Source organism: Leucoraja erinacea, chromosome 21, assembly GCF_028641065.1.
Source record: "Leucoraja erinacea ecotype New England chromosome 21, Leri_hhj_1, whole genome shotgun sequence".
In the NCBI taxonomy this organism is placed as follows: Eukaryota; Metazoa; Chordata; class Chondrichthyes; order Rajiformes; family Rajidae; genus Leucoraja; species Leucoraja erinaceus.
The window spans coordinates 33,013,839-33,026,169 of record NC_073397.1 but is presented as its reverse complement, the minus strand read 5'-3'; the positions used below and the strand labels follow the sequence as shown (position 1 = coordinate 33,026,169).

Sequence of the window (12,331 nt, the reverse complement as noted above, 5' to 3'; positions counted from 1 at the left end):
GCTTAAATGACCCCCCCTTTATTCTAAGACTGTGGCCCCTGGTTCTGGACTCGCCCAACATTGGGAACACTTCAGATTTACATTTGCCATTAAAGAAACTACTATATGGATCACACTGTCGGAATATTTTTAATGCCAAAAGTGACAATAAGGGCAATACGTTAGGAGGGAGAGATATATCGGCTATGATTGAATGGCGGAGTAGACTTGGTGGGCCGAATGGCCTAATTCTATATCTATTCCTCATGACCTTATGACACGGACCATGACTCTCTCTAATATTCAGAATTATCCAGTTCAAACATTATGTTATTCATAAAGCATTATTCAAACATCCAGCTCAGAAATAATGTTGATATTGCAAGCATCAGCAAACAGCTAAAATGCTTCAAGTGGAACAATCCCATTTCTCATAAATAGATGAACTAAAACATGATGGAAGAGGTTCCATTCATAAAAGCTTCTCTTTCTAAAAATATTTCTTGTAATCCAGTCACCTGGATCTGAATGACCTCATTAACACTTGCTTTAATCAGGGCAAGGACAGATTTGAAGAGGTTTTGAAGGTTGTGTATGCAATTCATTGCTATAAAAGGAGCTTATACAGAATACACTATGCAAGAAAAATTTCAGTATATGTTCCTTAGTGATAGGTGAAGAATTAGGCCATTCAGCCCATCAGGTCCACTCCATCATTCAATCATGGCTGATCTATCTTTCCCTCCCTGCCCCCATTCTCCTGCCTTCTCCCCACAACCCCTGACACCCGTACTAATCAAGAATCTATCAATCTAAACCTTAAAAATACCCATTGACTTGGCCTCCACAGCCGTCTGTGGCAATGAATTCCACAAATTTACCACCTTCTGACTAGAGAAATAACCGTCTCATCACCTTCCTGAAGGTCGTCTCGAGAGATAGGGGCCAAATGTGGCCAAACAGGACTAGCTTAGATGACGAACAAGTTGGGCCAAAGGGCCTGTTTCCGTGCTGCATGGCCCCGTGACTACACAATGGTAGGGTACAGCTTGCAATTGTTAACGGCAAGGCTGGAGGTAGCAAGGAACTGCAGATACTGGTTTAAACCGAAGATAGACACAAAAAACTGGAGTAACTCAGCGGGACAGGCAGCATCTCTGGAGAGAAGGAATGGGTGGCGTTCCGGGTCGAGACCCTTCTTCAGACTCTTCAGAGTCACCCATTCCTTCGCTCCAGAGATGCTGCCTGTCCTGCTGAGTTACTCCAGCTTTTTGTTATAATTCTTCTGAATCATTCAAAGCCTTCTCCAGCCACAGGTTGTGAACAGATGGCCCATTGTGACCACCTCCTGAGGCTCTTCCCCGCACAATTACAGATTCTATCCAATAAATAAAAGTTAACGAAGGGAGACTTGTGTTTAATTATAGACATGCCTTTCATTGCTTTAGGACTTCCCGACGAGCCTTCCAGCCGATTAATTAATTTTGAAATGCAGCCCGTGGATTGTTTTAAAATCGGGGTGCTCATGAAGTTCTCTGGAAGTTCCTACAAACTAAACTAGTTCATCAGTCTCAGGGATCAATTGCTGACAATGTGATATTCCATCCACTCATCTTCATCTAATGTATCTTAGAGAAACATATAGAATTCTTAAGGAAATGCAGGAAAAATGTTCCCCATGTTGGGGGAGTCCAGAACCAGGGGTCCCGGTTTAAGATTAAGGGGATAAGATTTAGGACCGAGATGAGGAAAAAAACATTTTCACCCAGAAAGTTGTGAATCTGTGGAATTCTCTGCCACAGAAGGCAGTGGAGGCCAATTCACTGGATGTTTTCAAGAGAGAATTAGATTTAGTTCTTAGGGCTAACAGAACCAAGGGATATGGGGAAAAAGCCGGAACAGGGTACTGATTTTGGGTGATCAGCCATGATCATATTGAATGGCGATGCTGGCTCGAAGGGCTGAATGGCCTACTCCTGCACCTATTTTCTATGTTTCTATGTTTCGATGTATCACTGGTATTTTCTGGCCTTGTGAGAATGTGGCAGAAGCTGTCTACTTGGAACCCTGCAGGATGTGCAGGGAAGACGCATTTGGGAAGGGAATTCCAGGAATTTCTCTTGGGAATTTCTATGTCTATGCTTCTTCAAAGTAGCTTCAATAGACAATAGACAAAAGTTGCAGGAGTTGGCCATTCGGCCCTTCGACCCAGCACCGCCATTTAATGTGATCATGGCTGATCATCCCCAATCAGTATACCCCGTTCCTGCCTTCTCCCCATATCCCCTGACTCCGCTATTTTTAAGAGCCCTATCTCGATCTCTCTTGAAAGCATCCAGAGAACCCACCTCCACCTGCCTGAACCTCATGAAGCTGAGACGTGATCTTATAAAGGTGTGTAACATCATGAGAGGAATAGATAGGGTGAATGCAAAGTCTTTTACCGATGGTAGAGGAATCAAATACCTGCCGACATGGATTAAAGGTGAAAGGGAAAGAAGGTCTAAGGGAACCTGAGGGGCAACTTTGGATGGAAAGAGCTGCCAGAGGAGGTAGTTGAAGCAAGTATTATAACAGCATTGAAAAGACACTTGGTCAGGTACATGGATAGGAAAGGTTGAGAGGTATATGGGCCAAATGGGACTAGCTTAGATGTGGCAGCTTGGTTAGCATGGACATGTTGGGCCGAAGGGCCTGTTTCCGTACTGCATGACTCAATGGCTCTTTGAAAGATCAACACAATACCGAGGGCGAAGTGGACTATATCCATGCTGTAGGATTTGAATCGTTTAAGGATTAGGGTTATAAATCTAAAATTCATTAAAAAACATCCAGCATTTTAACATTGTTTGTTCTGTGTTGCCCTATCTGCAGACTGGAATCATTTTTTTTTAAATGAATCGATTAAGTAATATTCATGAGGGTGGAGGGTTGGTTAGCTTTGTCGACATGGAAATAGTATTAAAATTTCAGCAGCTGAAACACTTTATCAATGTTAATATATTGATTACCACGGTTATTAAGTTAGTTTATCAAAAAGATTGTTTGCAAAATACATCCGATTAATATATTATCAGTCAGCCAATTCAGGTCAGCTATTATTTGTCATTGGTTAAATATAATGTTGCTTCTGGCTTTGTGTCATTAATTATATTATATCATTAATCATTAATCATAAAATATTGCCTTTCTTGAGAGATTATCAAATTTGTTTTCCGATGCTTACTTTAATCTTGTGTGGAATATGTTATTGAAAATTGCCCGTATCTGTCATTGACAATATAAAAGGCTTCTTCCCGCCCCCCTCCCCCCCTCCCCCCCACCCCCCACCATCCCCGCATCAGTCAGAAGAGGGGTCTTGACCCGAAACGTCACCTATTCCTTCACTCCATAGATGCTGCCTCACCCGCTGAGTTTCTCCAGCATTTTTTTCCACCTGCCATTTACAAGATCAGATTTTAATCTGCATTTCGAATTTTCCATGAATACATGGTGAACATACTTTAGACTTATAGATAATAGACAATAGACAATAGGTGCAGGAGCAGGCCATTCGGCCCTTCGAGCCAGCACCGCCATTCTATGTGATCATGGCTGATCATCCCCAATCAGTACCCCCCCCCCCCCCCCCCGTTCCTGCCTTCTCCCCATATCCCCTGATTCCGCTATCTTCAAGAGCCCTATCTAGTTCTCTCTTGAAAGTATCCAGAGAACCTGCCTCCACCGTCCTCTGAGGCAAAGAATTCCACAGACTCACAACTCTCTGTGAGAAAACGAGTTTCCTCGTCTCCGTTCTAAATGGCTTACCCCTTATTCTTAAAGACTTCTGAGATACAGCGTGGAAATAAGCCCTTCGGCCCACCGAGTCTGCGCTGACCAGCGCATCTTGTACATGGCACCATCCTACACACTAGGGACAATTTAGAATTTACAGAAGCCAAGTAACATACGAACCTTTGGAGTGTGGGAGGAAACCAGAGCACCCGGAGGAAACCCACATGATCACAGGGAGAACGTACAAACTCGAAAGCTCCAAATCTCCACACGCACAAAGCTTTTCACTGTACCTCGCTACAAGTGACAATAAACTAAACTGAACTGAAGGTCGTACTGGCAGCACCCGTGGTCAGGATCGAACCTGGGTCCCTGGGGCTGTGAGGCAACAACTCTATCGCTGTGCCACCATGCCACACGACTCTGAATACTATTTACTTCCATCATCCTCCCTTTGCCTCAGAAGGTTTCACCTTGCGAGGGAGTTATATTAAGCATCAGAATCATCCATTTCACAGCTGAAGGGAATCCGTAGATTGTATTCCAGCTATTTTTATCCCGGCCTTCCTGCTCTGTCGACAATTTCCCGCTGGGATTTACGACTTTGCCCTCCAAGAGAAGTCAAGAACATTTATTAGATAACACAGTTTGACAGGCCACGGAAAGTAATGTGTTATTAACGGCATTAAAGAATTGCAGGCAGCTGCGTTCGACTGCAGTTAGATCATCGTTTTCAATGATGTCGTAATTGTTGAGCTCCTAAGAGGCTTTTTCATTATTTTTGTTATCAGGTAAAATCAGCAGGAAATGATTCTGATGCACTACCTGTAGATCTTGCTTGCAGAAGGCTGCAGTCAATTGATCAGTAATGCAATACAATTAACTTCACAGTCGCAACAAATCTCTTGACTTCATGAGGTCTAAATTTAACTGCTCGAATTGAGTAGATTCAGACATCAGAGGTGCAAAGGGACTTGGGAATAATGGTGCAGGATTCCAAAGAAGTCAATTTGCAAGTTGAATCAGTACCAAAGGAAGGCCAATAGAAACATAGAAACATAGAAATTAGGTGCAGGAGTAGGCCATTCGGCCCTTTGAGCCTGCACCGCCATTCAATATGATCATGGCTGATCATCCAACTCAGTATCCCGTACCTGCCTTCTCCTCCATACCCCCTGATCCCCTTAGCCACAAGGGCCACATCTAACTCCCTCTTAAATATAGCCAATGAACTGTGGCCTCGACTACCCTCTGTGGCAGAGAGTTCCAGAGATTCACCACTCTCTGTGTGAAAAAAGTTCTCCTCATCTCGGTTTTAAAGGATTTCCCCTTTATCCTTAAGCTGTGACCCCTTGTCCTGGACTTCCCTAACATCGGGAACAATCTTCCTGCATCTAGCCTGTCCAACCCCTTAAGAATTTTGTAAGTTTCTATAAGATCCCCTCTCAATCTTCTAAATTCTAGAGAGTATAAACCAAGTCTATCCAGTCTTTCTTCATAAGACAGTCCTGACATCCCAGGAATCAGTCTGGTGAACCGTCTCTGCACTCCCTCTATGGCAATAATGTCCTTCCTCAGATTTGGAGACCAAAACTGTACGCAATACTCCAGGTGTGGTCTCACCAATGCAATGTTAGCATTGATTACGAAAGGACTAGAATATAAAAACAGGGGTGTAATGCTGAGACTCTATAAGGCACTGGTCAGACCGCATTTGGAGTATTGTGTGCAGTTCTGGGCCCCGTATCTGAGGGAGGATGTGCTGGCTTTGAGAGGATCCGGAAGAGGTTTACGAGAAAGATACCTGAAATGATTGGGTTAACGTATGATGAGCTTTTGACTGCACTGGTCTTGTACTCCTGGAGGTGAGAAGGATGATTAGGCGGGGGGGACTCATTGGGACTTAACGATTAGTGAGTGTGACTCTCAGCCCCATTGCTGGTGTTTCGAGTCCTGGCTACTCCATGGATTGTTCATGACAGCAATGGTTATGTCTGCAGGTAGTTTGGTTCAGTCCAGCTTAGTTTAGTTTAGAGATACAGCGTGGGAATAGGCCCTTCGTGCCGACCAGCGATCCCTGCACACCAACACTATCCTACACACACACTAGGAACAATTTACAATTTTACTGAAGCCAATTAGCCTACAAACCTGCACGACTTTGGATTGGGGAAGCTAGAGTGTGACCTGGGGAAGACCCACGCAGGGCAGAACGTACAAACTCCGTACAGGCAGCATCCGTGGTCAGGATCGAACCCGGGTCTTTGGCGCTGTGAGGCAGCAGCTTTGATGTTCAAGAATGAAAGCAGAGTTGAGAAGCCTCAGTCCAGTTTGTAGACAGCTTGAACTGAGTAGAAATGCATCTGTGGTGGTGGAAGTAAAGATACAGCGTGGTAACAGGCCATTCAGCCCATCGGGGCCACGCCAACCATCGATCACTATATTGTGTTCTCCCACTTTCTCATCCACTCCCTACAGGGGCAATTTACGGTGGGACATGACAATTAATTCCGGGACATGTTTCTTCCCAGCTGTTATCAGGCAATTAAAGCATCTTACCACAACCAGAGAACAGTGCTGAACTACTATCCACCTTTTTGGTGACCCTCGGACTATCCTTGATCGGACTTTGATGGCTTTACCTTGTACTAAACGTTATTCCCTTATCATGTATCTATACACTGTAAATGCCTTGATTGCAATCATGTATTGTCTTTCTGCTGACTGGTTAGCACGCAACAAACGCTTTTCCCTGTACCTCGGTACACGTGACAATAAACTAATCTGTAACTGTGACGTACCAACCTGCACGCCTGTGAGATGCGGGAGGAAACCCGCGTGGTCACAGGGAGAACCTGCAGACTCCACACAGACAGCACCCGAGGTTGGGATCAAACCTGGCCACGTGCGTTCTCTCCAGGTGCTCCGGTTTCCTTCCACACTCCAAGGAGGTACAGCTTTGTAGGTTCATTGGCTTCAGTAAAATTATAAATTGTCCCTAGTGTGTAGGATAGTGCTAGTGTACGGGGTGATCGCTGGTCGGCAGGGACTCAGTGGGCCGAAGGGCCTGTTTCTGTGCTGTATCTATAATGTCTAAATTGCACCTTAAGGAGGTGCAATCCGTCATTAAATATTGAGAGCTAACTAACTGTTCTTTAAACTGGTATTTAAATTTTTAGAGATATGACTTGGGAACAGGCCCTTTGGCCCACCTTGTCCATGCCGACCATTGATCACCGGTTCACACTAGTTTGAGTGTTAGCCAGTGTGAAAGTTCCCACTTTCTCATTCACTGGACATGCTTGGGGCAATTTACAGAGGACCAACTCCCTGGATACTTTCAAGAGAATTAGACAGAGCTCTTAAAGATAGCGGAGACAGGGGATATGGGCGAAGGCAGGAATGGGGTATTGATTGTGGGTGACATTGAATGGCAGTGGTGACTCGAAGGGCCAAATGGCCTCCTCCTGCAATAGACTCCTGTCTATTGTCAATTAACCTACAAACCCGCACGTCTCTGGGATGTGGGAAGAAACTGGAGCACCCGGAGAAATCCCCGCCAGTCACAGGAGGATTGTACAAACTACACAGAGACCACACACCTGTGGGCTGGATTGAACCGGGATTTCTGGCGCTGTGAGGCAGTAGCTCTATCAGCTGTGCCACTGTGCCACCCCAAGTCGTGCACATGTGATGGGCTCATAAACAGTGAGGGTCAGCATGCTGTTCTCTCAGGAGTCGTGGACAGAGACAGGCAAGATGTGACGGAGCAGATCTAAGGGGAACTGTTTGTTCTCGCTGTTGTTGAGCAAGCAAGTTGAGTAACCATGTGGTGCCTGGTACATGCAGAGTGACAGATGCCAGCACATCACTCTCTCCACTAAATCACAAGAGACGGGTGGAGTCTCACAGTGGAGCCCTGTCTCGCTGCGGCACACCAACACCCCTGGTCCTATACAAGTGAAGGCTCAGAGTGCTGGAGTAGCCCAGCATTGAATCCATCTGAAGAAGGGACCTGACCCAAAACGTCACCTATCCATGTTCTCCAGAGATGCTGCCTGACCCGTTGAGCTACTCCAGCATTCTGTGCCTTCTGTTGTAAACCCTCCGTGTGAATATTAGCACAGCAGCGTTAACATATCTCTTTACATCATAATGTAACAAGTGTGATGTATATGTAATATTAATGCCTGTGCCTCGTGATTGAGGTCAGGTGACCTTCGAGATTAAATCTTATTTACAAGAAGTCGGACGTGTTTTCTTTGTGCTAGTCACAACAGGGCCTTACGTGGTCTCAAACTTTACAACAAGTAATAAATAAATATCTATTCATGGATCTATCTGTGGGTGGAACGGCTTGTTTCCACGCTGTATCTCTATACTAAACTAAACTAAATAGTTTAAGTGACTGTGTGGGTTTTCTCTGGGCAGAGTGGATTTGGGGAGGATGTTTCCACTAGTGGGGGAGTCTAGGACCAGAGGTCATCATAACCTCAGAATTAAAGGACGTTCCTTTAGGAAGGAGATGAGGAGGAATTTCTTTATTCAGAGGGTGGTGAATCTGTGGAATTCTTTGCCACAGAAGGCAGTGGAGGCCAAGTCAATATGGATATTTTTGTAGCAACGACAGATAGATTCTTGATTAGTACGGGTGTCAGGGGTTATGGGGAGAAGGCAGGAGAATGGGGTGAGGAGGGAGAGATAGATCAGCCATGATTGAATGGCAGAGAAGACTTGATGGGCCGAGTGGCCTAATTCTGCTCCTAACCCTTATCAACTCACTTACAAACAAAGTCCAATGTTCTCAATGAGTTTGAGGTGGATATCTTAGCTTATGGAAGAACTGTTCAGAAGCTGATAACGGAGGGGAAGAAGCTGTTCTTATGTTTGATGGTGTGTGCTTCTGTATGTTCAGCCCCACACCATTCCTGAGACCCAAGTCCAATGAAAAGGATCCGAAATGTCATTGATAAACTGAAGGAGCAAAACACTCTTTGGCACAAATTGAAAATAATTCAGAATTGGATGTTTGCAAGTGTATAGTAAGCAAGAAAGAAATGAAAATGAGATGGAAGTGACTTATTTCACTAATTGGGCAATTGTTCTCTTCTGTTACAGATCTTGGCAATAATATCCATCCTTTTCATCGTATTATCAACAATTGCCTTGAGCCTCAACACGCTTCCTGAACTGCAAGATGAGGATGAGTTTGGGCAGGTGACGGACAACCCCCAGTTGGCGCACGTGGAGGCCGTGTGCATCGCGTGGTTCACCATGGAGTACCTCCTGCGCTTCCTGTCCTCGCCCAACAAGTGGAAGTTCTTCAAAGGTCCGCTGAACGTCATCGATCTGTTGGCCATTCTGCCCTACTACGTCACGATCTTCCTCACCGAGTCCAACAAGAGTGTCCTCCAGTTCCAGAACGTCAGGAGGGTGGTCCAGATCTTCCGCATCATGAGGATTCTGCGAATTCTCAAGTTGGCCAGGCACTCGACGGGCCTGCAGTCCCTGGGATTCACCCTCAGGAGAAGCTACAATGAACTGGGCCTGTTGATTCTCTTCCTGGCCATGGGTATAATGATCTTCTCCAGCTTGGTGTTCTTCGCCGAGAAGGACGAGGATGACACCAAGTTCAAGAGCATCCCTGCTTCCTTCTGGTGGGCCACCATCACCATGACAACGGTGGGATACGGTGACATCTACCCCAAAACCCTGCTGGGCAAGATCGTGGGCGGGCTGTGCTGCATTGCTGGGGTGCTGGTAATCGCTCTCCCCATCCCCATCATTGTCAACAACTTCTCCGAGTTCTACAAGGAGCAGAAGAGGCAGGAGAAAGCGATCAAGAGGAGGGAGGCTCTGGAGAGAGCCAAGAGGAACGGGAGCATCGTCTCGATGAACATGAAGGACACCTTTGGCCGCAGCATGGAGCTGATGGACATCGTGGTTGAGAAAAACGGGGAAAACCTGGACAAAAGTGAGAAACTGCGGGACAATAGTCTCTCCCCCAGCAAATGGAAGTGGGGGAAGCGGACTGCATCTGAGACCAGCTCCAATAAATCCTTCGAAACCAAATACCAAGAGCAGAACTCTCCGGAGAACGTCCGCAACCCAAACGCCAGCCCGCAGCATCTCAACGTGCAGAAGCTGGAGGAGATGTACAGCAAAATGGCAAAGACGCAATCTCAGCCCAACATGAACGTGGATCAAATGGATCAGACGTTCAAAGTGAAGAAACTAAATCAAATGGAAATGGAGAAGATTTCTGTCCCCTCTGACCCGCTCTTGAGTACTCCAGATGGGATTGTCGACATGCGCAGCTTGTCAAGTATAGACAGCTTCATTAGCTGTGCCACGGAGTTTCCTGACCCTGCTAAGTTTACTCACAGTCCTGCAGCCTCCGTGCTTAATAAAGCTTCTGTCAACCCAGCTCTTGAAAGAATTCAGGATCAAACACCACCACCAGCCTTGATCCAGAACAACGCCCCTGGTTGGCAAGTGGCTCCAGCAATAGACAGCAACTATTACAAGAACTTCCTGGGCATCAGCAGCATCAACGCAGGTTTTCTCGGTGGGGCTGGAGATAGACGGGGTCCCAGCCTCTCCGAGATTCCCGAGGGCCCGAGCAGGCAAGGAAATCCCATCAAATCCAGGCCGCTCAAGGTGAACTTCATGGAGGGGGACGTCCAGAATACACTCTCTGCCATCGTACACCCCAGCGCGATTGGATCCAAAAGCATCACAGGGCCACTTGATGGACCATTGCACATGGAGAGACACCTCGCCAGCATCGAAGCGTCGATAACTTGCTCCACCTCTGGGACCAAATCTCCGGAGGACATCATAGTGCCTGACGCCTTCACCTTCCACGACGACGGGGTGAAGAAGTACATTGACGCCGACAGCGATGAGGACGAGCAGCCGCCGGATGGGAGGAACACTTCTGCTGCTGGGTCACTGAGTCTGAGGTACCCCCACATCACCAACAGCGACCACCCAGGTCAGAAGGAAGGCGTTTACCGGAGGGACGGGAACCACTTGGAAGGATATCTCGCCACTTCTACAGCCAAGCACTTTGGACAAAACTGCCTGTACAACGTGGAAAGCGCAACTCGCCGGGCGAAGAGAAGTGGCAGCCAGGAGGGGAACAAGTTGGACAACCATATCTCTCCAGAGATCCACGTCACATCGGGGGAGAGTGGAAACTCCACAGTGTACGACGACAAGATCTGACTGTAGCGGTCTGCCGGGTTATCGTCTGGGCTGGAGTCGTGGCGTTGAAAGTGCATATCCTCAAACGGAACAGAGCTCAGTATTTTGCATGGCATGAAAAACTATTTCAAGCAAGCGTTACCTTTTACAATATAAAGGTAAGTTACTTGGGAGGGAGCCTGAGAACATTGAGCAAAATGTGAAGGTCCCGACCATGGAAGATGTAGCACTGAAGATGGGAAAAATATACCAAACTTTCTGCAAAACTCCTGCTAACTCATACCATTAAAATTTGATCAGGATTATTTTTTTCAATACTTAAAACTCCTTCTGCCTGTCCAGTGAACGACGGCAAAGAGATTTACTCCAAAATACACCGCTTAAACATAGACATCGTGATGTGCTCTGAGAGAGACGCAGGAAGTGGATCATTTAAAGGGTGCTGCCCCAGTTCCATGTACAGACTCTGGTTACATAACTGAACCGCATTGGATCCCAGTAATGCATCGTGTCATTTGCCCGACAGAGAAAGGAAATGCTTGTCCTTTAAGGATCTGCTGATTTTAGTTCAGATCATGCTCTTTTGTTTTGTTAGAATCGCAATGTTTGCTCAACCTCCCGAATTAAAACCTAAGAGGAGTGCATTAACAATTCTGCAACCAAAATTGAAAAACAAAAAAATGTCATAAATGTCAGATTTTTTTTTTATTATTTATTTTTTAAATCGTAGTCTATTCCAGAAAAAGTGAATCTCGAGAAATATTCTTTGGTCCTGTGCATTTGTTTGATCATGATTTCTAGGTAACACTTTCAAACAAAAAAAAACTTCAAGGTAAATATTGTAGATGTCATGTAAAGAAGAAAAAAAAATGTATTTTTTGAAGCTGGAAATTTCTTTAAATGTTTAATGATCTGAACTTGGGCCCTGAAGTCTTGGTTAGAGCTATTACAAGTGATGGGTAGGGGGCGGAGAGAGGATAAGTTGCACACCAGTTTAATGATGAAGAGAAATCTGGTGATGCTTCATTGCTTTAGGCCTATAACGAGTCCGGTGGTTAGAATTGTCTTGATACAGAAAAGAGAGGTGAATGGGGGGAAAAAAGGCTACGGTTATAAAAACTCTTACCTACCTGCATTACAACCTCAAAATTTATCTTCACCATTTCTGTTAATTGCTAATTCTGCAGCTCAGTGATTTTACAAGAGTGGAAATGAAAAGATTTTGGTTCTAAATATCCTAAGCATGTAAAATCCGTGTGTAGAAATTCCTCCACTGCTTTGACAGAACTTTATTGAACACAAGGCCAGAGTTCCTTTTTGTGAAGGTAATAATATCACGTTAAAAAAAAAAGAAAAATCTATGATGAAG

At 45.5% G+C, this 12,331-nt stretch overlaps 1 protein-coding gene across 1 annotated transcript in view; it reads left to right on the top strand.

The window, feature by feature from the left end:
* The window catches only part of kcnb1 (potassium voltage-gated channel, Shab-related subfamily, member 1), a 156,513-nt gene extending 144,881 nt beyond the window's left edge, over positions 1-11,632 (top strand). Inside the window, exon 2 of the mRNA XM_055652586.1 lies at positions 8,872-11,632. Within this exon, the coding sequence (XP_055508561.1) occupies positions 8,872-10,983 (2,112 nt within the window). The 3' untranslated portion in view covers positions 10,984-11,632. The remainder of the gene's footprint in view (positions 1-8,871) is intronic.
* The last annotated feature ends 699 nt before the right edge of the window (positions 11,633-12,331 follow it).